The 26832-nt window shown below is 37.9% G+C and overlaps 1 protein-coding gene and 1 pseudogene across 1 annotated transcript; one reads left to right on the forward strand and one right to left on the reverse strand.

Annotated features, from left to right (window-relative positions):
* Window positions 1-3723: 3723 nt before the first annotated feature.
* On the reverse strand, window positions 3724-18902 carry GLYATL3 (glycine-N-acyltransferase like 3). The gene is made up of 5 exons (XM_015071146.3): window positions 17344-18902; window positions 13083-13190; window positions 12219-12345; window positions 9083-9209; window positions 3724-5089 (listed from the first exon to the last, which is right to left on the reverse strand). The coding sequence occupies exons 1-5, from the start codon at window positions 17419-17421 to the stop codon at window positions 4663-4665; spliced, it is 867 nt and encodes a 288-aa protein (XP_014926632.2). The 5' UTR covers window positions 17422-18902; the 3' UTR covers window positions 3724-4662.
* A 4843-nt stretch (window positions 18903-23745) lies between these two features.
* LOC106973939 (non-histone chromosomal protein HMG-14-like) lies at window positions 23746-25078 on the forward strand (annotated as a pseudogene).
* The last annotated feature ends 1754 nt before the right edge of the window (window positions 25079-26832 follow it).

Raw genomic sequence — 26832 nt, forward strand, 5'->3', positions numbered from 1 at the left:
CAGTGCAGAACCCCATGTGGGATGCGAACTCACGAACGGTGAGATCATGACCTGAGCCTAAACAAAGAATCAGATGCTTAACCAACTGAGTCACCCAGGCACCGCCAGTGATGGGGTTTTATAATTGGAGCAAAGGTTTCTAAGAGAGATTGAGAAACATGGGCTATTACAAACTTGGGAAAATGGAACTATGCTGTTAATTCTAGCTGCACTAAGAAAACAGTGTCCCCACTGAAATAATTTTAATGCAAACATGCCAGCCTGAAAGGAAGAAATCATTTCTACAGTTGGTGCTACACTCTTCCATCGTATGTTCAGTTTTATTTTTCTCCCTGTCCCTAGTGTGTACTGGGGGTAGAGAACAGATACAAAACTTCAGGTTTTGTCACAGACAACTTAAGGACATTGAATTCATAGTTACTTCATATTCTTTCTCAAAATTCAAATCACCCAACAAAAACTAGTGATTAAAAATGCAAAACGAAGAGAATCAAAATTTGTAATATTAAATGAGATTCTGTTTTAGAGGATGTATAAGTGTTACCCCAAATTGCACTTCCTTATGTTGTTCCGAAAATTTGAGCAGATTAAATTCTCAATCATCCTTCTGTATTTTCCCCTAGTTGTTCTTAGGCAGGGTAAATATTCATTCTTGCAAAACTACACAGATCCTTGCAAAACAGGACAAGTACCTGTCTCAGGAGAGCTGAGCATGTTACCCATATTGACTCCTTTCACCATGTGCAGCCATGGGCACACCATGAAGTACTTGCTACCATTCACCAGACTCCTCTTTTCCCAGTAAAAGCCTTTATGCTGCTTTCAGAACTATTTGCCTACGATTTCCTCTCTTCACAGTTGAATTTTAAATAGATGATACAGACTTTTCTGTGATTGCTTTGCATTGCTTTGCATTTGGTGTTATCATGTACATCTTTTCCATATCAAGCAGTTTTCTGGTGTTCTGTAGAGTTTCACTGAATGGCTGCCCTGTATTTAATCAGTGAGTTACTTAAAATATTTAGTTTACTTTTGAATCTTAATGAACAATGTATAATGAAATCCTTTTATTAAATCTTTGTAGACTTGCTATTATACTGGTAAGATACATTATTATTATTTTTTTAATGTGGACTCATTTTTGAGAAAGAGAGAGAGGGAGAGGGAGAGAGAGTGAGCAGGGGAGGGAAAGAGAGAGAGAGGGACAGAAAATCCGAAGCCAGCTCTGTGCTGACAGTAGAGAGCCAGATACGGGGCTCAAACTCATGAACCGTGAGATCATGACCTGAGCCGAAGTTGGACTTTTAACCAACTGAGCCACCCCGCTCCCCCAGTAAGATATTTTTAGAAGTGGAATTCTTGGGTGAAGGGAATATGTGTCCCCCTGCCCCCTGAATTGCAGGCCTGTTTTCTGTTAATAGGTGTTTCAGATGGCAGTGTAACATACATACAGAAGAGTGCATAAATTATAATTCTAGAGCTCAGTGAGCTTCCCAGAGTGAACATACTTTCATGACCTACCTGGGTCAAGAATCAGCACATTACCAGAAATAGAAGCCACTTCCATCCTCTTCTTGCTGCCATCCTGAAGGGTAACTGCTTCCTAATTTCTAAGGCTATAGATTTATTTTGCCTGGTTTTGAACTTTATACAAACAGAATCATACCACATGTCTTCTTGTTTCTGGCTTCTTTTTCGTACATGTATTTAAAATATTAGATAGGGCAATGTAAACTTTTCATTCCTTACATATTCTTGTCCTCTCAGCATAATTTGACACCATTGACCATCCCTGTTTTGATATTTTTCTCCTTTCTGTTTGGTGACAGTCACCTCCTGGCTTTCCTCCTGCCTTTGCTACTCTCTTTCCCATTCCAGAACCTTCCCCTTCACTCAACCTTAAATTGTTGATGTCCTCAAGGCCCCTTCCTAGGCATGCTCAGCCAAATACATGGCTTCGGTTACCATCTATGTTCCTACTACTCGTAAATTTAAACCTCTGTTACAGACAATTTCCCTGAGACACAACTTGAACCTATCACTTAATAGGTTTCAAAACTCAACATCCCCAAACTGAACAAACAATCCCTTCTGCTCCCAGTTGCTTCACATCTGGTGCTGTTTCAGTATTTCTTCCCTCAGTGAAAAACACCACCAGCCACGGGTTTCACAACATAGACACCTACCGTAGACACCGTAGACACCAAGGAGGCATTCTTGACATGTCTGTCTCAGTATATCCTGTGGCCATGAAATCCTGACACCTTTTCCTCCTAAATACCTGTGATAATGGTTCGCTTCTCACCAACATCATTACCTGCATTCAAAGCCAAACTAAACTTGGATCACCTCTTGCCTAGACTATTGCAATACCCTCCCGATTGATTTACAAACAGATGAATAGTCTGCTTAAAACTCTTCAACACTTTGTATGTCATACTGAAGTTTCTTAAGTCAGCATTAAGGACCCAGTCCCTTCCTACTTCTTGAATCTCTCTCTTCTTGCCGTTCTCTCCTTACTCCAGATATTTCTCCACACATTTCTTAAAAGAGCTAGAAACAGGGTTGAAAGTTGAACTATTATATCCAACATGGTTATCTGAAAAATAAAATTAAAAAAAATATATATAAACTTGCAGTGAAAATTGATGGAAAAAAATCTCTTTCAAAATACGGAGCCCATTTTGGGGCGGGGGTGGTGGTGAAAAATTCAGAAAGCAATTAGATAAAACCCCAAAGAGTTTCAAGCTGTTTGGGGCCAATTAGCATAATGAGTAATAGTACAGGCTTCAGAATATCACAAAATCTGGATCTGATCATGATGTGGCCACTTAAAACCTACATAACATTTGCTGAGTCCTAACACCTCTGAGCCAGAATTCTCAAAATAAGATAATTCCTATCCTTCACAAAGATTAAGTTATATATATCTACATTTGGCACAACTATCAGTACACCGTTAAATTTTAAATAAACTGTAGGCAATTATTATTAAGAATAAAGTAAGGCTATAATATTATTGCCATATACCAGATAGGAATAACCCTTGTTTAATCAATGCTGAACGTAATAAGCATCCCTGGGGCAGAACCTAGACCATATTCCCCCAAGGGCTTTATGGACTCTGATTCCTTGGTGCTCTTCCCTTGGGACCAAGAATAAGTTTCCAGGTAACCAGTCACTCAGGATGGCTGAGTAAAAATAAGCATATATTTACTCCCAAGGAGTCTTGTTTTTTTATTAAAATGATTCTTTCAGTTTGTTTACTTCTCTCAGAATAAACACTTAAAATTGAATCTCCCTTTATCTTTGTAGTTGGGATTCTATGACCTCTGTTGGGCTAAGAAAATAATATTTTCTGTATGGCTAAATCAACTTTACACAGACTAGATAAATCCAACTATTGTGTTTCTGCCTGCTTTTATTGCAAATGGGAGAACACAGCTTGTGATGCTTACCTCTTCCTTTGCAGTCCTTGAAAGATTTATGTATATATATATATATACACACACACACACACATTCATACATACACACATACACACACAAGTAATTGGAAACCAAATTAAAAAAAATAATGATAAAAGACTAATGAAAGTATTTATTTAAGCATTTAAATTTCCTTTACGAAAAAGATACATGATTTGGTGAAAAAAAATAGATTGAAATCAAAATAAGAGCATTCTGGTTTGACATCTAACACTGATTATATTATCTTGAAGATGTAATTTATTTTCCCCGATCCTTAAATTTTTCATATCCAATGCAAGTTTATCAGCTTATCAAAATTCTATGAGTTTATACATATGCATATATAAATATGAAAGGAATGTATATATAGATGTATCTGTGAAAATGGTTATATGCGCATCTGCATTCACACCCACAGACATCCTCTGTTTCTAGTATTTAAAATGCCCACATCTTCATTCCTCAATCCAAGACAACTGAGCAGTGGGAACTTTTTAGAAACGCAAATTCTCAGGCCCTACCCAGAGGTACTGAATCAGGGGTTGTGGGGGAGACACTCCACCATCTGTGTCGCAACCTGCCTTCCAGGTGATTCTGAAGTGCACTAAAATGTGAGAACCACTGCATTCGAACATTCCCAGGGAAGAACCATAGGCTGGAGTTGTAAGCAGAAATGGAGAACCAGTAATTAAAGGGGGAAACGCAGGATATTCTACAGACAACTTGGGTGAGAAGTGGTAGGAACGGTTTAGGGAGACACAGCAGAGGCAGGCAAGGGGAGTGTTCTTTATGGTAGTAGGGAATTGGTATGGCTGTAAAAATACACTGCAGAAGCCGGAGGGGCAAGAATAAAGCTGTAGCCACATGCTCACATGTTAAATCACTGTTCTCATGCAGTCATTTCTGCAGTTGTGCTAAGAATTGCTGGATTTAGAACCTTTTTCCTGCAGTGGATCCCAGAGGAGGATAATGATCCTGTTCTCAGCCATAGCTATCTCTGACCCCTAGTTATTTACTGTAGAAACCTGAGACAGGAAGATTTAAGGCTTCTCAGGCTGATCCTGTGTATCTTTTCCAGAATCTTTTCAATAACCCAAGATTCTTCTGATTCCAGGTTGAATTTCCCCCTCATTGGCAGCTTGGGAATATCTGTGTTCAGGGAAAGGAAGAAAATTCCTGGAGTTTCAATGGGCTACAGGTAAATTTGACCAGAGAAAGTTGCAGGGGTGAGAATAAGCCTATGAAAACGACAAGGCAAGAACTCAGCATGGACACTCTTCAGGAGGCTTATGGATGCCACGTTGTCATCCAGGACATTACCCTGAGAGGGGAACCCCTGGCTTTGTAACTTCCTGGCCAGTGTGAGGGCCACCAGCTTGCAATAACCTTTTCTGCGATGCTCTGGCAAGGTATAGCCATGGCACATGGTGGCAAACTGATCTGTGAGAGACCAAGAGACTGGGTTTCCCTTGTCATCGCGGACACATACACTGGGGAAGCAAGAGATGAGGTTCACGATGTACCGGAGACACTGTTCATTGCCACCCCGCGACCAAGTCCTGTTGAGAAGATCAGCGTCAGCAACACTCAGGTAAGTCAGCTGTGGGGAAGAACCCATTCTAGAAGAAAACAAGATGAGAAGGAATGTGAACTTGGGATCATATGAATACAAACAGCTGCTTCACTTTCTCCACTGATTCAAACTGAGAAACCATTCCAGATATCGTGCTTAACAAATACCAAAATATTTTCAATGAATTAGAATCTGTCACTTCCCACTTATGAACATCATTTAGGGTTTCATTTCTGATAGGGCAAAATACTCATATCAAATTTAAGTCTTTCCTTTCAAATTTATGCCTATTTCTTATTGTCTTCAGTGTAGATTAGGGCAAGTATTTCATTTTTCTGTAAAACAATTCTGACTTGTTCTTAATTTTTCTTTAATGTTTATTTATTTATTTTGAGAAAAAGACAGATAGATTGAGAGTAGGGGACAGGCGGAGAGAGAGAGGGAAACACAGAATCAGAATCAGGCTCCAGGCCCTGAGCTATCAGCATAGAGCTTGACATGGGACTTGAACCCAGGAACCGTAAGATCATGACCTGAGCTAAAGTTGGATGCCTGACCAACTGAGCCACCCAGGCACCCCAGCCAACTTGTTTTTACAAAGTCTTAAGTCTGTTGACACCCTTCTGAAACCTGAACAACTCCAGATTCTTGGGCCCCTAATCTTTTCCTTGGTTAAAAAAATAAAGTAGTAGTATAAAACTTACATCTTTCTGCATCCATAGCCAGAAGAGAAATACAAATTGCTGAACATTCTAGGAATATATAGATGTTCAAGAAATGCTAGTTTTTCTTACCTTCTCCTGAAAGGTCTAGAAAAATGTCTAAAAGTTCATGGTATTGAGATAAAAAGATAGGAATTGGTACAATTACTAAGGACTGAGATGGGATTACTTAGTTAAGCCTATGGGGCTGGTTTTGCCTCAGAATTTGTTTTCATTCTTGAAGTTATCAATGTCATAAGACCATCCTGTATGTTGAGAGACTGCTAATGCCATTCTTGATATGATCTTTATAAAGTACAAGTTTGTGTTTTCTTTTCATTAGTGGCTCTGCAGCGTTAGCTCACATTTTAGGCATACTACGGGCTCTGGAACTGGGCCAACTGTCTAACCACTAAGCTTGGGTAAAAAATAAATAAATACAAGCAATAACTGGCTTCATAGAATTCTTAATTTAATTTTTGAAGATGAACTTTATTTTTTTTTAAGTTTATTTATTTTGTGAGAGAGAGCAAGGGAGGGGCAGAGAGAGAAAAAAAAAAAAAAATCCCAAGCAGGCACCACACTGTTAGCACAGAGCCTGAACTCAGGGCTCAATCCCATGAATCGTGAGATCATGACCTGAGCCGAAATCAAGAGTCGGTAGCTTAACCAACTGAGCCAGCCAGATGCCCGGAAAAACAAAGGCTGAGAAGCCTAAGGCAGAGATGTCACTGTAAATAAAAACATTGCTAAGACAAGTGTTTTAGGAATAGTTGTCTTAGTAGTTACATATATGACCTTGTATCTGAAGGGCAGGGTATCCAAATTAAGAGTATATGAGTTTGATAATGACTTAGGCACTAAAGACAGTATCTTCCTAATGCGGAAGGGAGCAATTGATTTAAATTTAAATTTAATTTAATTTAATTTAATTTTAGAGAGAGCGAGCATGAGCCCATGAGCATCTGTGCACAAACACCAGGTGAAGGTGGGGAGGGAAGGGTGGAGGGAGACGGAGAGAGAGAATCTTAAGCAGGCTTCATGCCCAGCATAGCACAGAGCCAGATGTGGGGTTTGATCTTACAACCGTGAGATCATAACCTTAGCTAAAATCAAGAGTTGGACACTTAACCGACTGGGCCACCCAACTGCCTCAGAAGGGAAGCGATTTAAATCAAAATCCGATTTTAAAAGGCCTGACTGGGGATGGAGAAAATTTTTAAATAACATTTCAGGGATATGACAGTAAACAGACTGGGAAACTCTAAAACTCTAAAGGAAAAATAGCCTCGTTTCTTCAGTAAAAAGTAATGTAAGAAATAAAAAAGATGAACGGGGAACCCATATATCAAAAAAAAAAAAAAACTAAAGAGAGGTTAATCAATTGCAATATATGAGCTTTATTTAGGTGCTTATTCAAAACAAACTGCTATATGATAGTTTGGGAAATGTAACTACTGACTGGTTTAAGGAAATACTGACAAAATTTTAAGATATTGTAGAGCAAAGGGCTGGTGCAGCAGACCTAAGGACTCTATCTTTAGAAAAGCCTGCTTTTGGGGCGCCTGGGTGGCTCAGTCAGCTGAGGGTCTGACTCTTCATTTCGGTTCAGGTCATGATCTCATGGTTTGTGAGATTGAGCCCCATGTTGGGTTCAAGACTGACAGTGCAGAGCCTGCTGGGGATTCTCTCTCTCTCTCTCTCTGTCCCTGTCCCGCTCATGTTCTCTCAGTCTCTCTCTCAAAATTAATAAATAAACATTAAAAAAAAAAAAAAGGAAGAAAAAGAAAAGCCTGCTTGCCAGGTTGGCCCTTGGCTGGTATCTGGCAATTTGGATTTCTGCCGGTGTCCTGCCATTCCCAGACCTGATAGGAGTTGAAACTCACTGTGCCTGTTTGTAACAGTCCATGTGATTTATGATGAAAACCTGCCTTCCTTCTGGAAGTCTAAAAAACTGGTATGTGCTAGACAGAGGGTGCCTCCAATAAAAATCCTGTATATGTTGTGACAACTTATTGCTGGGGAAATCAAGTGTGTTTTGTGTGACTCCATTGGGGAGGATTCTGGAAAGCTTGTCCCTGGTTTCCTTTGGACTTTGCCAATGCACCTTTTTCTTTGTTGATTTTGCTTTGGAGTGTATGTATGCTGAGTCCTATGGGTCCTCCTAGCCAATTAGTGAGCCTGTGGGTGGTCCTGGGGACCCCTGACACAGAAGTGATATTAGTATAGTGTGTGTGTGTGTGTGTTTTAAATAATCCTTATCTTTTGGAGACATATATTAAAATACTTAAGAATTAATGGGCAAATCTCTGAGATATTTCCTTCAGAATAATTAGCAGATGGGGTATGGATGAAACAAGATTAGCCAGATATTGATGGGAGGTTCGTTATAGTAGTCTCTCAGCCTTTGTATGTGCTTGGAAATTTTCATAACTGAAAAAAGTAAAATAAAAGTAAAGTCCAGTTGCTTTATGTGATTTAAAGTGCTCATTCTTCTTTAGGTTTTGTCTTGTTTTGCTCAAAAATTCCTTCAATATACTCCATAGAAGAAAAAGTAACATTCACTGAGGTGGATACTTTTTCAAGATACCATGTTTCATTTCTTTACATAGTACAAGTAAGGAAGATATTATAGGTTAATTTTCAAAAAGAAGAAATTGATTAAGGCTCAGAAAGATGAAGCAGAAAGGAAAGTAACTAGCAAATGGCACAACAAGGGCTTCCCAGTGAGAAAGACAGAATATAGATACAAAGTAACAAATCTTTTGAAGACTGGATTCTGGAGACAGAATCAGGAATTATTTCCTGGCTCTGCAATTTACTCCTGTGTGTTACTTAAACTCTGTTCAAAAAGGGAATTCCACAGTTAAAGGAATCTAGACATAATATACATAAAACATTTAGTGCCTGGCATATAAGAGCTCCACACAAGTCAGTTATTTACCCTCATCCTTGAAACATGAAAAAAAAAACAAACAAAAAACAATAAGTACTTTGGGCTCAGACAACAGAAGCTAGTTAGAATTATCTGCAGGAGGAGCATACAGGAATAATTTTTCTGTGTGTACTGTGAAAATACAGGACTCCTGAGTCTGTTTATCACTAGGCACAAAGACTCTGGTTTGATTTTGCAAAAAATTATGAGCAGTAAACACAGCAGAAACAAACACACACAGATCCACAGGTGCATACACACAGAGACAAATCTAGACCCCGTGGCTCTAATCCAAGGTACCCAAATGTTCCTTAAAAATACCATGTATTCTAGGTACTGGTACTACTATTTGTACTCCTATATAGTAAGTCCCATCCCACATGTAGAAACTTAGTTTACATACAGGGAACTGGTGTTCAGCAGAGTTGAAAGAGGAGAAAAACGAACGGCCTTGAAGGAGGTTAGCTTTACATCTAACTGCTTTGACTTGGCAACAGCTTTGGAAACATCATATAATTCACTCTGCAGCCCTGTACATGATAAGAAATAATGAAAAATGTGGGTATTTTATTTGAAAACACAAAAAAGGAAATTTGTTGCAGTATTTTTATACTAATTATCATCAACACCACCAGTTTGCCACCTTGCATTATCCTAACCACTATATACTTACATATGAATTATTACAGTTACTCCTTGCCTGATTTTCAAACATTGTGTGGGATTTTCAAATCCCCATCATATTGTTCATCACGATCATGGTCTCCCATTAATATTTCTGATGAGAATATCCCCTAGGAATTTGGAATTGCTTGTGGGATTTTCTTGATTTTTCTGACTTTCCAGACTGATCTTACACTCTTTAAGGTAAGAGAAATTTTATAACTATGAAATTCTACAATCTAATATACAGCTAGAAGTATAAAAGAGCTCAAATTGATTTGGCATGACATTCTGACTTAAAGACTCTTCCAGCCTCTTGTCCTAGATTCCTGTCACAGAAATATCAAGGTATAGGGGTGCCTGGATAGTTCAGTCAGTTGAGTGTCTGACTTTTGATTTCAACTCAGGTCATGATCTCACAGTTGGGGAGAGGGAGCCACATGTTGGGCTTTGCACTGACAGTGTGGAGCCTGCTTGGGATTCCCTCCCTCCCTTTCTCTCTGCTCCTCCCCCACTCATGCTAGCTCTCTTTCTCTCTCTCTCAAAATAAATAAATAAACTTAAAAAAATATATCCTCAATAACAAATCCCCTCCCCCAAAAGGAGTATCAAGGTATAAACTATATTCCTAAGGTATAAACGTAGGAGTATCAAGGTATAAACTTACTTGTATCCTACACATTTATCACAGCTATACTATATTATCTTTAAATCTTTATTCAGTACTTGTCATATGTAAAGCCCTATGCTGGGCACTGTGTCACAGTGAGACAAGAATGGTACTGTCTCTGTTCAACAATGATGAAGCTCATTGCATGGAATGTTAGCTTCTATTTACTGAGAACTGACTTGCTCTCCTTTTCCAAAATCCTATTGGCTCTCTCCTTTCCAGTCTGGGTTTGGATAAAGATACTGATGACTTCTCAGAAGCTATTCAATATTCTAAAGAGAGGGGCACCTGGGTGGCTCAGTTGGTTAAGTGTCTGACTTCAGCTCAGGTCATGATCTCACAGTTGATTCAAGCCCCGTGTTGGGCTCTGTGCTGACAGCTCAGAACCTGGAGCCTGCTTCAGATTCTGTGTCTCCCTCTGTCTCTGCCCATCCCCTGCTCATGCTCTATCTCTCTCAAAAATAAATAAACATTAAAAAAATCAATATTCTAAAGAGATTATAGTTCTAACCATAGAAACCTACAGCCAAGAGGCCACATCAGAAGCTAAAGGTGATGCCTGCACTGATTACATACTAAATGAGGGGCTTTTACCACTCCAGTTATTTTAGGTACTATTAACTTACATCTGTCCCCATCAAACTTCAGGAAAGATGGTTGTGTCAATTTAAATGACCATAACTGACTCATAATTAACAGCTCAGCCTTCTGGAAAAAAATACTGGCAAAAAAAACAAAAAAAAAACAAAAAAAACCCATACATCCTTCTGGATGTTCTCTTCCTAATGATGGGTTCAGGTGATTTGAGGGTAGTAGCCCTATAGCACCATAATGTATACAGTTACTGCCATGATTTTTCACACCAAGGAAGAGATACTCATTTTCACATTAAAGTAATAATGATGAGAAAATTTTCCTAGGTTGGCTAAGTGAGTGGTAGAACCATGTCTCACTTCTAACCAGCATAATTGGGGTAAGTCTGTAAAGCTGGGAGACAGTTTAGAACTTCCACTATAAGGTCATTTTGAGCATTTCCAAATGGATTTCACAAAACACTCCAAGTCTTTAGGTTATGCATATGCATTAGTCATTGCTTGTAGGTTGAAGGGAGTAGTTAAGATGGCAGAGTAGTAGGGAGGCCCTGGGCTTGCCTTGTCCCTCAAACACAGCTAGATCAACATCAAACCATTGTGGACACCTAGGAAGTCATTGTTTGCAGGTAGATAGAAACTTTTCCTGTGAGAGGGCTTCAGCTATTTGTTGATGAAAAAAAATTACCAGACTTTAAATTTCTAACATGGGGGACCCTGCCTTCCTGTCACATGATCAAGAAACTCATTTTCAATGGAATAGTTATAAATAGTAACTTTGTTGACTGTATCACCCACCAGTCAGTATGTAAAGTTGAAAAAATGATATACTGAAGCTGAAACTGTCCATCTACACTATTAGAAACTCTTTTTTAAAAATGTTTATTTATTTTTTAGAGAGAGAGTGAGCAGGGAAGGGACAGAGAGAGAATCCCAAGCAGGCTCCATGCTGTTAGCACAGAGCCCGACACGGGGCCTGAACTCATGAACGTTGAGGTGACGCCCTCAGCCAAAACCAAGATTTGGGTGCTTACCTGACTGAGCCACCCAGGTGCCCCATCACACTGTTGGAAACTCTGAATGTATTTTTGTCTTGGCTAAAAGTTCTTCCACTAGCATTGATAACCATGCAGTTGTCTCCTCAGAGCTCAAATATACTCTTATTTTAATCATGTGAGGATAACCTATGCAGATCAGTTAACTATCTCTTTCTAGAATCATTTGCTTCAGAAAGAAGAGAAGACCTACCTATTGGCTTATACTTAAGTTAGAGTCATTTTAAAAGATTGTGACAGGAAATGATTAAGGGTAATAAATAAAAATATGCTGATATTCATTGATATCCATATTACAGTAACATTGAGGGAAAAAAAAGTCACCTAAAAGCAGCCTCATTTAAATGGCCTCCACATACCCCAATGCCAAGCCTCATTAGGAGTAAAACATGAGTTTTTTTTTTTTTTTTTTTACAAAACTGTAGTACATAAATTGTAACTATATAAAATGTATATGTGTATATATATATGAATTTGTGTACTTAATATAGGTCATATCTATCTAACATACATGACAAAAATGAGAACAAAAAAGACTGCTTAGACTCACACCTATCTCACCTTGTATTTGAAAAACTTGATCCCAGTTGATAACATCATGTTCTTCCAACAGCCGTTGGTAAGCCCTGATATCCTTGTAGAACACAGCATAGGCATTAGTATAATGGTCCAGGTTATCCATGTCAGCCTAGGATGGAAGACATAATCATAAAAACATAAATATATCCTCTAGGTAACCCAAATCCTAGATAGATTAGATACCATTAGCTGCATATGTCTAGATAATTCACATTACCAGAGTTAGCCATCTATAAACAATGGCTAGATGGGAATGTGGCTAATATACTGTATAAAGGGAAGAAACAGAAATTTTGGAACTTATGCTTGATAATTCTTCTGGTATTTGGGAAGTGTTAAGATATTTCACATTTTTCTGGGATATTATTTATTTACAAAAATGAAATGCATATAATTTAATGGAGCCGTCTACAAGAATCAAATGGAACTCTCAGAACTTTCCTAGTGTGGTCAGAGCAGCACACCTTTGATCACGTGAGCTTCTCTTTGGCCTTGAGACAGAACAGGGCAGATGTCATCCTTTTCAACCTTCTTAGATATTTATCCACATGACCCAGAGTCATCGGTCACAAGGAATCATTTGACCAGTGGAAAAACTAGTATGCACAAGTATGTATGCTTCATGCTTCTAGAGATTATGAAACACTAAAGAAGCACTTAACACATTTAGAGTAGTGGTTTTCTATGTCTGATACTCCAAAGCCAGTAAAATTAGAAACTAATGGTCACATGTGTAGCGTGTTAAGCTAACATACATGGCTATGATAGTTATAATATCCCCTTTACCTAATCTTTTCTTTCTAGTTGATGTCAACTCGTATATATTTTGGCGTTTCAAACCTGTACCTCTTTCTGTCGCCGGGTGATAACAGCTTTGAAGTCTGGCCATGAATCCACTACCACTTCCTTTTGAAAGGGATTCCCACGATTTATGTTCATCACAGCTCCATAAACCTGAGCCAGAGAACCCAGAGAGACAAGCCAATCACATTACTAACTATTCCAGTTACATGTTACAATTTTCACTTCTTCTGCTGTATAACTGAGGCCATGAGAAGGGAAATTATAAACATGTACACACACATATATATACAACACGCACACATACAAACTTTTCTCTTGTTATTTCATCACTGTACATGAAAACTGATAGTCTGTGAAAGCCTATGAAAACACTCCCCAAATTTAGGTTTTTACCATACAGCAGTGAGAAGTACCAAAACAATGGGGAGTCGATGGGTGCTTGGCACATAGGCCATAATAAATACTTACAGAATGCATCAGAATCTGATGTATGGATTTAGGGATTATATATCTTTTAAAAGTTCCACAGATAATTTTGATTCTCAGGTACTTTTGCTGCTTATTATACTCTCTGAAAATAACCTGTTAAATGCAATGACTCCTTCAACCCTGAATTACAATTAAACATCACTGAGGGTAACCCCCTCTCCGAATAAAAGACCCTTGCATTTCAGATTTGATGGAGCAAGGCTCTATAAGCATTCCCAGAGGGTCATAACTATGTCTCATTCATTATTATATCCATGGAGTCTGATACAATGGATCAATTACTTGTTGACTAAACAGTACTGAATATTCGAATTCCCTTCTGTGGCCTTTCATATTTAGTCTCCATTAAGAATCAAAGATGCCTGCCCTACAAAACAGCTTCTATATGTTATGTGTGTTTACAGAGAAGAGAAAGTTGTGGAGACTGGGGAGAGTGAGCTATAGGCTAGTGCTCCTAGCAGCATCTTCATAACAGATAAAAACTGGAAATAATTGGAGTGTCCACCAACAGTGGAAAAAATGAATAAATGTTGGCACATTTATACTTTGGATTACAAAAAAAGAAACTTAATGTTGAGCAAAAGAAGGTAGACACCAAAAGATACTGTGATCCAATTTACATTATATTCAAAAACAGACAAAACCAAATTATGGCTTTAGAAGTCAAGATAGCAGTTACTCTTGGGGAACAGGGAAAGGCAGTGTTTGGAAAAGAGCTTTGCAGGGTAAGGAGAAGTCGTGCCTGAAGTAATGTTCTTTCTTGACTGAAGTGCAGGTTATATAGATATTTGTTTTATGGAAATTCATTGAGCTACATAATTATGTACACTTTCTAGTATGTGTTATACTTCAGTGAAAACCAATTTAAATTCTAAGGGCATTGGAACCTACATTTTACCTCTTTCATCACATCTTTATTCAAATCACTCACCTCAATGACAACAACATTATTCAACTGTCTTCTGTCTTACCCAGCCTGGGACCTCACTCAAGTCTTCTCATAGACCATCTCTTTCCAAATTTAGTCTGGCTAATACTAATGTGCAACATGGATCACAGTGAAAATCTGAGAAGTAAAGCCACCTGGAAGGGTCATGCTTGTTTCATTAATCATTAAATTCTGGGGCTGCTGATCCTACATATATATAGGCATAAGCTTATTAAAATGTCTATTCCCATGAAGAAACCATACATCTTTATTCAAAAATGGAACTTAGATGTGCTTGGAATGCTTAGAAGAATAGAAGGGAAAAAACCTTTCTAATATTCAGATTGTGAAAGAAAAAAGGCAACCAACATGACTTGTTTGTAAGAGATTTGCAACCAACTGCAAGATTTCGCATTGGTTGAAAACTAAGAAACAAACTCTTCTAACAGCTGTTTATTTAAAGGGTGAGTGTTGAGAGGAGAGGGAAGTAGCTAGGGGAAGTAAGGATGCTGGAGGAATGAACAGTTGGAGTTTGTGGAGAAAATTTGGAGGAATATTTAATCACTGAAATACTATGATGAAGTAGGTGGGGGGATGGGTAAAATAGGTGATGGCACCAGGCCAATAAGGACGGCATTTGTGATGAGCACCGGGTTTTGTATGGAAGTGTGGAATCACTAAATTGTACACCTGAAACTAATATTACACTGTATATTCACTAACTGGAATGTAAACAGAAGCTTAACAAAAAAGAAAAAAAATGAGATTATAGAATACAGAGCCATGGCCTCCAAAAAATGGAGGAAGTGTGTACAATAAGACCATTTTTTATCCATTTTATTCTCTAAAGGCCACAGTGTAACTGAAGGGGTATTTTGAAAGTATGGTCACAGAACCCAAGTCAGGCATTACATAACAATGAAATAATTGAAGTAAGATAAAGAGTGTCAAAGAAAGAGACTTTAGTGTATAGAAAACGAGTAATTGAGAGTGCCAAGCTAAGCAGCTATGAAAGAGAAGATTATACAAGGAAGACGTTGATTTGTGCCTACATGCTTCATTTCTTTAAGTCTTACTTCAAATGGTGTTATGAGAGGCAAACATTAAAAACAAACAAACAAACAAACAAACACCACACAATTTAGGATCTGATAACTTGGATTTAAATCTGAACTCTAGCACTTAGATATAGGGAAGGCATTTAGTAACATCATCTGTAAAATCATAATGTAAACACCTGCCTATTCAGAGTATTAATATTCTAGAGGGATTAATAAGTTTTTATAAAGCTCAAATGAGATAGTGTGAAAGATATTTTGAAAATGATTATATACCATTCAGACCAACTCAACTAATCCGAATTCAGAGGTCTTTAAAAAATAAGATTTGAAAAGGTGGGGGTTAAGAAGCAATTATTTTATAATGCTGCCAGTGACCAACCAACAAAAGTTTATTAACTATTTTGGGCAGAGCCCCATGGCAAGCACTGTATGAACGAGGAGTCCAAAAAAAAAAAAAAAAAAAAAAAGACAACATCTGCACTTGGGCATCTAGTAGCTAAGTCGCTGTGGGAGAAGCAGTAGATATGAAATCAAAGGAACTAAGAACCGAGATTTAACTTGATTCTTTACTTGCTTTAACCTTTTTTGGACTCCAACTTAATTCATTTTTAAAATGGATTAATAGACATCTTACAAAGCTGGTGGAAGGATAAAATAAATTGAAACTATCTGTATGCTAAAGTACTGTCCAAATATAATATTTATAATGTAGGGGCCCATTATTTGTCTTGATGATCATAACATCTTAGATGACCCTGTGAAGGTCACCAAAACCTTTTTAGTTCTCTCCGATGAAAGAGTTGGACAAACATTTACTCACTTTTGTGTCTGCATTCAGAATGGGAAATTTTGAGTCAGATTGTCCATTTGGTACTCTTTTAGTCATAAGATTTCAAATTATCCCTCAGATTTTCTCTACCATGCACAGTTTAAGCATGATTGGTAGGGCAAGATGACTAAATTTAATCAACCCAGTACGGTGCTCCAGATCACTTTTGTTAAAAGTCTAGTGTAAATAAGGATTATCCAGCATGTGTGCTAAAAATACAGCTCCCTAGTCTCCATCCTTAGAAATCCTGATTCATTATATCTCTTCTGGGTTATTAGCATGCCACTCATATTTGCAGTTAAATGCTCTACCACTGAACTATAACCCCCGCCACTCACATTTGAAAACCACTATTGTAGGGCTATCTCCTTGGTCAAGAAACTCAGCCCTCACAGACGATTTCTTTGCATTCTGCATTTTTTTTCTCCAAGTGCTTAAAATATTTTTAATCTCACATTTATTTGTAATCTTTGATTAATGTCATCTTCCACAGTAGCTCTGAGTTATCAGCAGGCCCTCATGGACTTTGAGAAGACTTCAACAGATAGAGGCGTAATGATCAATAAAGCCACTGAAAAGAAACTTCACAAATAAAGATCTTGAAGTAATTGGAAAAACTTTATAATGACCCCTGAACCTCAGCTTCATCGTGAACCTAGATTATCTTCTTATGAGCAATACCACTTAATCCATACCCTTCTGCCATTAAAAAAAAAGTTCAGTTCAAAACTCGAGTTTGCTTTAGAAATAATCTAGTCCAGTACCCCCTAAATTTTCCTAGACATCATCTAAAGTGGCTGTCAAGAATATAATTACCTGGGCCGTATCTACAATGCACGGGATCAGTCTCTGGCAGGAGGGGACTGGGAAACAGTATATTTAATAAGGGCTCTAAGAAAGTCTTGACATCAGAAAAATTTGGGAAACAGCTACAAGTCTGACATTATTTCACAGATAAATAAAATAAATAAAATCAAACTCTTAAATGTGTCATACCTTGAGTGACTCAGGAAAATGACTCTTCAGCATTTTTTCCAGTATCAGTAATTTGGTAGAACAGTTTAGCACCGACATCTTCTCCAGGGCACTAGCAATTATTCCACACCTAATTAAAAACTTGAAAGTATAGTTTTAATTTTTGCTTATTAACATCTGAAGCTCCTGAGGAATATCCTTGAAATCCTCTTTTCACCGGGTGTAGTTCGGAATGCTGTGGCTCCCTTTGAAGAGGGAAGGAAACGATGGCAGTGGAATGGGTTCCCACTCAGGGAACACGTGGAAATAGAGAATGTTAATGACCTAATCCTGGAAAGAGGTGAGTATCTACAGTGGGTTAAGTCTTGCTATTATACACATTCTGTGTACACTCAACTCTTCCTTTAAGACACCATAGCAGTTGTGATTTCACATTTGTTTGTGTTTTAATTAAGTCTGTCCCAAGTAGACTGTGAAGGAAGGCAGTGTGGGGGCACCTGGGTGGCTCAATTGGTTGAGAGTCCAACTTCAGCTCAGGTCATGGTCTCATGGGTCATGAGTTGGGAGCACAGAGCCTCCTCTGTCTCCCTCTCTCTCTCTTTCCCCCTTCCTAGCTTGCTCTGTCTCTATCAAAAATAAATACACATTAAAAAAAAAAAAGGAAGGAAGGGTTCATGTCTGCTTTGTGCTCCATTGTACCCCCATCACCTACAGGGCCTGGCATATAGTAAAGGGCATTCTAGGTAATTGCTGAAAGAATGATAGGAAGCTCAGAGTAAGAGTCTTAGGGTTAAGTAGGGAAACTTCTTTTTACAATGTGGGGCAAAGACCAGAGAAAGGCTTGAGTGGGTCAAGTGTCAGGTGGTTATGAGGAACAGCTTGCATAGAATCATCTAGATTGAAGATGAAGAATCACATGTGAGCAAAGGCTGAGGCTCATTTTATTATTATTATTTTTATTTAAAAATTTTTTTTAATGTTTATTTTTGAGAGAGGGAGAGAGAGTGACTGAGCAAGCACAAGTGGGGGAAGGGCAGAGAGAGAAGAAGACACAGAATCAGAAGCAGGCTCCAGGCTCTGAGCTGTCAGCACAGAGCCTGAGGCGGGGCTCGAATCCACCAACTGTGAGACCGTGACCTGAGCCGAAGTCAGACACTTAATCGACTGAACCACCCAGGTGCCCCAGTGAGGCTCATTTTAGTGAGATAAAATTAAGGAATAAAAAAAGGGTCTTAATATAATGTATGTAATCCAACCATTCATATACAATTATATTTTCTAGATTTGGGGGCTCCATATCACCTGATTTTTGCGTGCAAGAAAACTTTTTTTTCTCAACATCCCAATCAGGTCTTGACTGAATTAAAAAATATACATATTTTCTGTTTTTCTATATTCAATGTAGTAGAGTTTATCCACTTACTCTTAGCAGTCAGGCACTGGGATGGCAAAGATAATTCAGCTAGACAGGAGAACCTGGTGCTTCTGGGTTGTGGTGGACTGTTCCTGCACAACACATTTCCAGATAGAGAAAGCTACTACTTGATTTCCTTATGTGGCAGCTCTGTGTGACTATAAGATACTCAGAGTTTGATTATGATTTACTTAAAATCCACCATAAAACTCTACATATAGTTTATGTGAGTCTGAACTAGAATCATATTTCTTGTGATCAGGCCCCGTGGGCTCCAGTTGGCTGAGTGGCACACCTGAGGTATTTGTATTCTCTGTGGGAGTCAGAAGAGATACTGAGGGCCAGTACCAGAAAATCAGGCTTCTGGACCATAGTCTAGTATCATAGCCTGGGCCAATATTAGAAGCTTTGCAGAAATAGAGTTTCCAGAGCTCAGGTTGAGCAAAAGAAGAAGTTGAGCCATCCTCTCTTCACCCTTGTATCTGCTTGACTTTTCATTCACTCATGCTATCTCTGAGTAAAATTTTAACTTAATAGATCCTCAAGTTAAATATATCACTTTACTGTAATGCAATATTTTTTGAGAAAAGGTGAAATAACATATTTCATAGAGAAACTGATCATGTATCTCTCATTACATTTGATGTCTAGAGATGTTTTTGTGTCCTGATACATAGCAAAGTAGCTAGTGCAAAGAGTAGGAATTCCAAGTATTTGTTGATGATTTGCTGATTTATTGTCTGGTTTATTCCCCAAACCATCTAAAACCACTTACACACATAAGTAAAATACATGAAGAAAAATTAACTTTAAATGAACATTCAGGCAAGGGGAAAATAGAGGTATAAAAGTAATATGGGGTAAAGAGTGAGGCCAGTAGGCAAAGCATATGGAGTACAGTTCTCCATATAGAGTTGATCCTCTTTATTTGTGGATTCCATATTTATGAGTTTACCTACTTGCTAAAATTTATCTGTAAACCCCAAAATCAATATTGACAGTGCTTTCACAGTCATTTTTGGTTATGCCCAGAATAGTGAAAAATTTGAATTTCCAATGCCCACATTGTCAGCTGAAGTTGCAGAAACTGACTTTCTGTTCCAACTCTCATACTCTAAACATGTCCTTTATGTGATCTCTTTGTTCCACATTCTTTTGCAGGTTGTGCTTTTTGTTTTGGGAGTTCACTGTTTAAAATGGCCCCAAGCAGAGTACAGTAAGACCTTGGTTTGTGAGCATAACTCATTCTGGAGACATGATTGTAATCCAAAGCACTTGTATATCAAAGTGAATTTCCCCATAAGAAAGAATAGAAACTCAGATGATTCATTCCACAACCCCAAAATATTCATACAAAAATGATTACAATACTGTAATATAATACAAAACAATAAAGAAGATACAAAATATAAAGAAAAATAAATACATTAACATCCACTTACTTTGCAAACCTTTGTGGCTGGTGTGAAGGAGATAAGAGAGTGGAGGGTTATTGTGTACGACAACTTTCACTATCACTAACAGATGTTGACTACAATACAGTATTAATAAACTTGTCATATACTGTATTTAATGTAACTGGCAATAAGGCAGCAGAGGAAAGGGTCTATATCTGCAGGCAGCCTGACCTAGAATGAAGCAAAGAATTCATAAGCTTCTTATATGGAAAAGTAAAGGACTGTCCATAGGGGCTTTGAAGTAACAAAAAGTATACTAGTACCAGTTGGGGGCACCTTCCAATGTTCTGAAAAATCACTGATTTCTGCCAAACACCATGGCCAGAGACCGAGCATCCAAGCCATGGGAGACGATCACACAACCCCACAGTGAGCGAGAGAGAGAAGAACCATTGGCTCAGTGGTGATCATGTGACATTCAGGATCCTGTACTACTTGTGTTGCAAGACATCGCTTGTTTATCAAATTAAAATTTATTACAAATGTTTGCTTGTCTTGTGGAATGCTCACAGAACAAGTTACTCACAATCCAAGGTTCTGTATTTAGGTGCTGCCTGTGTTCCTAAGTGCAAAAAGACTGTGATGTGTCTTACCAAGAAAATACATGCTTTACATACGCTTTCTTCAGGCATGAATTCTAATGTTTTTGACTGTGAATTCAATGGTAATAAATCAACAATACATATTAATGTCTTTAAACAGAAATACATAAAAACCACGTTATGTGTTGATCTGCTGATGAAAATATTGTGACCAGAGGCTTTCAGGAACCTAATCTTTTATTTTCCCTGGAAGCGATGGTTCAGAACTCACTAAGACAGTGTTCCCTGTGTTTATTAAACATAGCTACCACAAATAATGAGAATCAAGTGTACTCGCAGTAGGTGATTTGTACTGTAAGCTTTCGAGCAGCTAACACAAGAGAAACAAATGTGAGTAGTTATGTGATTCAGTTTGTCCATAAAATTATCTATATGCTCTTTACCATAGCATTTGCTTGACTTTTCACTTGTAATATCTCGAAATGAATTTCTCTAAGTTCTACATTATCAAAACCCTCCTTGATCCGGCTTCAATATACCTTTCTAGGCTAAGAAACTCTTTCAATCCACAAATTTTGCAGGGTGACAAATACTGGTGATATTAAAATCAGAGAGACATTTCTCCTTTGGGTGCACACAGAGAGGGCACTATATTTGTTAATGAAGAAAGAGATTTTTTTAAAGCACTTGTGATCCAATGATAGTAATTATTTTTCAGATGATAGGTTTTCTGTTTAGAGATTCCTCTCTTATCTGTTTCTCTAGTAGTGCCCCTATCAGTGCAAGTAATTTAATATTTTGCAATGCTTGTTTTCCACATATCAAAATTTACAACAGTAAAACAAAAACAAAAACACCAAAAAACAAAAACATCTTTTCCTGTAAAGTTGATTATGATTTATTCCTCCTATATAATGCTGAATTTCACCTTCCCCCTCTATTTCTCCCATTTCTTCTTTCAATTATAATTAATGATTTGGAAACTTATAATTTTAACGAACAGATGCTTACCTGCTATGGAGAGTTCAGTTTGCATCAGGGTAGTGGTTTCTTTTCCGTAATTGGTGAGTTTATTCTTCAAGCCTACTTCCCTAATTAGTCCTTAGTGGAAAAAGGAGGTAGTGGAAAAAAAGTGTCCACACCCGTAGAAGGGGAGGAGCTTATGGTGTCAGGTGAAAATCATCACACATACAGCATGAGTATTTTTACTCCGTCTCTTTTTTCTATCACATTTAGACTTACAGTGTAGAAACCAGTGGATACTTATCTTGATTTAGAGATGGACATTTTCTAGACACAAAATCTATCTGTTAAGATCCTGTGAAACAGAATAAAAAGGAATGGGACCCAGGTGAAGGGGGTACAGTAAGTAAATGACAGAGAGGCACTGACCCCTTATATATTTTTATCCGTTTTGAAGAAAATGATTTTGCTTTCCTAAACTTCCAAGGCTGACAAAGGGGTAGTCTCTAAAAAGCATACTTGTGGAATTGAGAGTACTTTTGGAAATTTTGATACTTTTACCCTATTCTTTTAAATGAAAAGTCAGAGTTTACTCCCTTCTGTCAAATGGCTGCAATTTCAAGCGCCATATAAAACTTACATGGGCATGTCTTCCCACAGCACAATTCCTGAGCTTTGGGATAATAAATAGTACGAATGTCTCAGTGGTATATGAAGAATGTTTCAATCTGAATGTGGTCACATGGGAAGATACTGGTTACCAACTTATGTCTTATAAAGTCAAGATTAAATGAGGGGAAAATCAGGGCATTCTTTACTTAAAGATGCTTATTTAAGTAACACAATGGTTAGCTGGTACTTGAAAATGACTGGAGAAGTTGTATTAGATGACAATTACTGGATGTCAAAATCAGACTGTTTTTGATCTGGCTATATTGATAACTTTTTTTCTTTTAAGATATTGACTGATGGCAATATATCTGTTCATGGCTGTAAGGATACTATATAAGTCTAATCTCTTCTAAATATTATCTGAGGAAAATCAATTTAAAAAAAGGAACAGATACTGTTGTTTGTCTAACGGAAACTGTTTTAGATGTGATGTACAATGTCAGGAAAAAAAAAACCTTAAAAAGGATCAAGTGATTTATAGCCTCTGAGAGACATATAAATGTCTTCCCAGATTTAGACCTCATCCTGTTCTCAAGTGTATCTGAAATAGAAACTTCTATTCTTTTTTCAAAGAAAAAATAAAATAAAATAAAAAACTAAGCAGAATAGGTGTTTTTTGTTTTTGTTTTTTGCCATAAGTAAAAATATCCACAGCATATTACCTTTCCAGGAAAACTACATTGGTTGAAGGTAATTAAATTTGAAATGTGTCCATCAAGCTAAAGTGAATTGTTAACCTGAGACTAAAAGGAAAAAGAAGGGAGGAGGAAGCTTGCTTACTAATATAAGATAAATTTAAAGAGATTTTCTTCTGCAAACCCACATTCATACATATTATCATTATAACACATGGTATCATTATACCTAGGAAAATAGAGGGATTTTTACGTTGTTGTAAACAGGATGCGCTCATCAGCCTCAGGAGCCTCTTCTATTTGTAGCTTATCAGAAAATCCCTAAGTCAAAATTACTATTTTTCACTTCTTAGTTCTGTCAATTACTACTTGAGCAAGAGTATTTGAGGCAGGTATTTAGCCTCCCTGAGCCCCAGATTTTTCATTGCAGGATGGGGTAATAGTTGCCATTATAGGGTTTAATCCCTAGTGTTACTAGGATTAAACATTGGTATAAATGCACGTATACATCCAATTGGTTTAGAAGAGTGCCTGGCACACAGGACACATCAATAAACGCCATTTTTGTCATTGCTATTATCGTTATATAGCCCTGTTTCCCCATTTGAAAAACCTACCTTAATTTTAAGGTCTTCTTTAGGGCTGGAAATGGGATGAAATTGACGAAGGCACATTTACTTCTATTAAAAAATGAAATTGTTGGCCGGGTCGCAGCAGCTCGAGGGGCGGCAGGAGCGACAGCGGCCAGGCAGCCCAGCTTCGCGAAGGTTCTGGGCGTGCAGCGGCCCACAGGCACCTGCACGCACGGGCCGCGCCACCAGAATGCCCAGGAGGAAGGTCAGTTCCCCCGAGGGGGCGGAGAAGGAGGAGCCCAAGAGGAGGTCGGCACGGTTGTCAGTTGCAAAACCTAGGGCTGCAAGAGTCGAAGCCAAAAAAGGCGGCGGGAAAGGATAAATCTTGAGACAAAAAAGTGCAAAGAGGAAAAGGGGAGCAAAGGGAAAACAGGTTAAAGTGGCTCAGCAAGAAACAAAATGACTTACCTGCAGAAAACGGAGAAACTAAAAATGAGAGTCCAGCCTCTGATGAGGGAAGAGAGAAAAAAGCCAAGTCTGATCATCAGATCCCATGTCTTATCAGTGGCCACTGTCTCCCTTCCTGTACAGATCACAGGAATACTTTTATCAATTATTTTGTAAATCCAAGTTTTTTAGTAGCTCTAGAAACATTTTTAAGGAGGGAATCCCAACTTAGCCCATTTTTTAAGTGTAAATGCTTTTTTTTTTTTTTTTTTTTTTTTAGCAGTGAAGTCATTTGCTGGTTGTTTATTTTTTGGTACAACCAGGAAATAGTGGGATATTGAATATGGGAGGCTCTGATTGTCTTGGGTTTCAGCTTAACATTCCATAGATGGGGTAGTTTTTATATACTATAAAAACAAGCATCCTAAATGGCAATTTGGAGTCAGTCATGCATTTAATATGTCTTGAACATTTTAAATTATACTTCTATTACCATGTTGTTTTTGGTAGAATTGTTTCCTAAAGAAAACCACTCCTTGATCTTGGCTCTCCCTGTCAGAATTTTGTGAATTCTGTAACATTCTTGGTCATGGTAGTCCAGTTTCCTAGTAACTTTGTTAATGTGCTGTGCCAAGATTAAAAATTTGAGTATGTAGTATATCAAATTGTGAATTAGTGGGACTTAATGTAACAGCATATCAATATTTGAAGATATTGGTACTTGATATACTGTTAAGGAAAGTTTGGCTCCAAATTTTAAGCTGGAGGGTCACTGGCATAACTTAGAAAAGAATCACAAGTACATGATTTTTTAGATTTTCGGTACATACATTGAGAAGTGTATACAAGTTGAATTGTCGGTACTGATCCTCAGAACAACCAATAAAAACTGAATTATGAAAGAAAAAAATGAAATTGTCTGTAGTAGTTTTATTGAATTTTGAAAATGTCATCTCTTCATCTTCCTCTTTGTCCAATTTTAGCAGCTATCAACCCATCTTTGGATATAGTTGCTACACAATTTCATAGCCTGCATAACAGCAGGTCACTTTAATGAGAGCAAACATCTAAGCCAAGATAAAGTGGTTGTATGTTGGTCTACTAGCAACGAAATGCATCCAATGGCAGCAACTCTTAGGAAAAGCTGGTTAGAATACAAAAATGGCTCAAGTTACTTTGTACACGATGAAGCCCAAATGGGAAATCTGAACTCTCTGCTCGTTTTCCTTCTTTCCTCTCCCTTCCTCAAAGTTGAGTATTTCTTGACAATGAGTGAAACATCAGAGGATTTAGAAGACTTTTGTTTGAAAACTAAGCCAACCTGAACGATTTACATACTAATTTTGACAGGTGCACCTGCATTTATCTTTTGGTTGAGAATGCCAGGAAATTCTATCCAACCAAATAAAGAAAGTAAATCCTATAATTTTAGGTTCCAGTGCAGGTGAGTCATATTTAAACAAAACTTGTTTGTTAAACATATGCCCAACTGAAAGTTGAGGAAAATAGAAGGGCTCCTATAAGATAGGAATTTTAAATGACAGTGCACTAAGTTCTGCCACATATCTGTATAGGCTACCCATTCACCTTCCAAATCATAGTTTACCTTGCTTCTTTTATGCTATATATGAACACTATCTGCCATTCCAAAATATATATGTTTTAGCCTTGAAAGTTTGTGGCAAGTGGCACTCTCCACTTGTGGAGAGGAAGTGTTCCATAGCTGTCATGGTCTGTGCATATGAAAACTTAGGTGAGTGAGGATACTCCATAGGACAGTCATCTGAATTATTGGGACCCCACACAGTTAAATTTTACTTTTATTTGGGTCTGTGATTCACTCTTGAATTCGTCACAAAGGGTATACCAAAATTTAGTCTTCGAAGAAAATATTGTGTGTTTTCGATTGCCTGCCACGTGCCAGAAGATACTGTAGACCTCTCAAAATTAGATCACATACTTTTCAAAGCTGTAAGAGGGTAATATGACCGGTTCATGCATGGTGAAGAACTGATTACTCAGTAAAAATGGTGAATAAAAATTCCAGCAGACATGCAATAACCTTGAATGGATGCTCTGAGAGAAATAGCAGACATTTAATTAACTCGTCTTTCCCATCAAAAGCTATTATAAACATCATGATTAATGAGAAAGATCTGTAAGTTGGGGCTCTGTTTGTCACTCTAAAAACAAAAGTTCCAAGTTTCCAAGTGAGGGGCTTTACAGATTTTGTATTACCTTGTACTTTTAGTTCCTTTGCCTGGCACTTAGCAGGCAGTCCCAAGTATAGCAAAATGTTTTCTTTAAACGCTGCACCGCAGGTTTCCTTTCTTGAAGACTTCCTCTAAGATCTATTAATCTTCTCCTTGACCATTATTTCCTAAAAGGATATTGCTTTTGACTCTTTCATTAAAGCTCCCTAGGGTTCCACATGACAGTGTGGTCTCCCTTACTGCAATGAGCTTTAGTTGGAACTTGTTTAACTAAGGTTGTGTTTCTGCCTGGAGGGTATCAACACAATTATGGGACCTTCTACCTTAACTGACAAGATCGTCTAGGCTAGAAAGAAAATTAATGAGAAATTGCAGTTGTTTTTAAAAAATTTTTTACTGTTTATTTATTTTCGACAAAGAGAAAAAAACAGAGCATGAGTAGGAAAGGGTCAGAGAGAGAGGGAGACACAGAATGTGAAGCAGGCTCCAGGCTCTGAACTGTCAGCACAGAGCCCGATGTGGGGGCTCAAAGTCATGAGCTGTGAGATTATGACCTGAGCCAAAGTCGGACACTGAAACAACTGAGCCATCCAGG

This window comes from Acinonyx jubatus, chromosome B2 (genome assembly GCF_027475565.1).
Source record: "Acinonyx jubatus isolate Ajub_Pintada_27869175 chromosome B2, VMU_Ajub_asm_v1.0, whole genome shotgun sequence".
Classification (NCBI taxonomy): Eukaryota; Metazoa; Chordata; class Mammalia; order Carnivora; family Felidae; genus Acinonyx; species Acinonyx jubatus.

Coding starts and splice junctions, on each gene's coding strand:
- GLYATL3 (XM_015071146.3), bottom strand. CDS start 17,421: ATGTCGGTGCTAAACTGTTCTACCAAATTACTGATACTGGAAAAAATG. Junction 13,191..17,343: donor ATTTTCCTGAGTCACTCAAG/GTATGACACATT, acceptor TCTCTGGCTCAG/GTTTATGGAGCTGTGATGAA. Junction 12,346..13,082: donor TCACCCGGCGACAGAAAGAG/GTACAGGTTTGA, acceptor CTTCCATCCTAG/GCTGACATGGATAACCTGGA.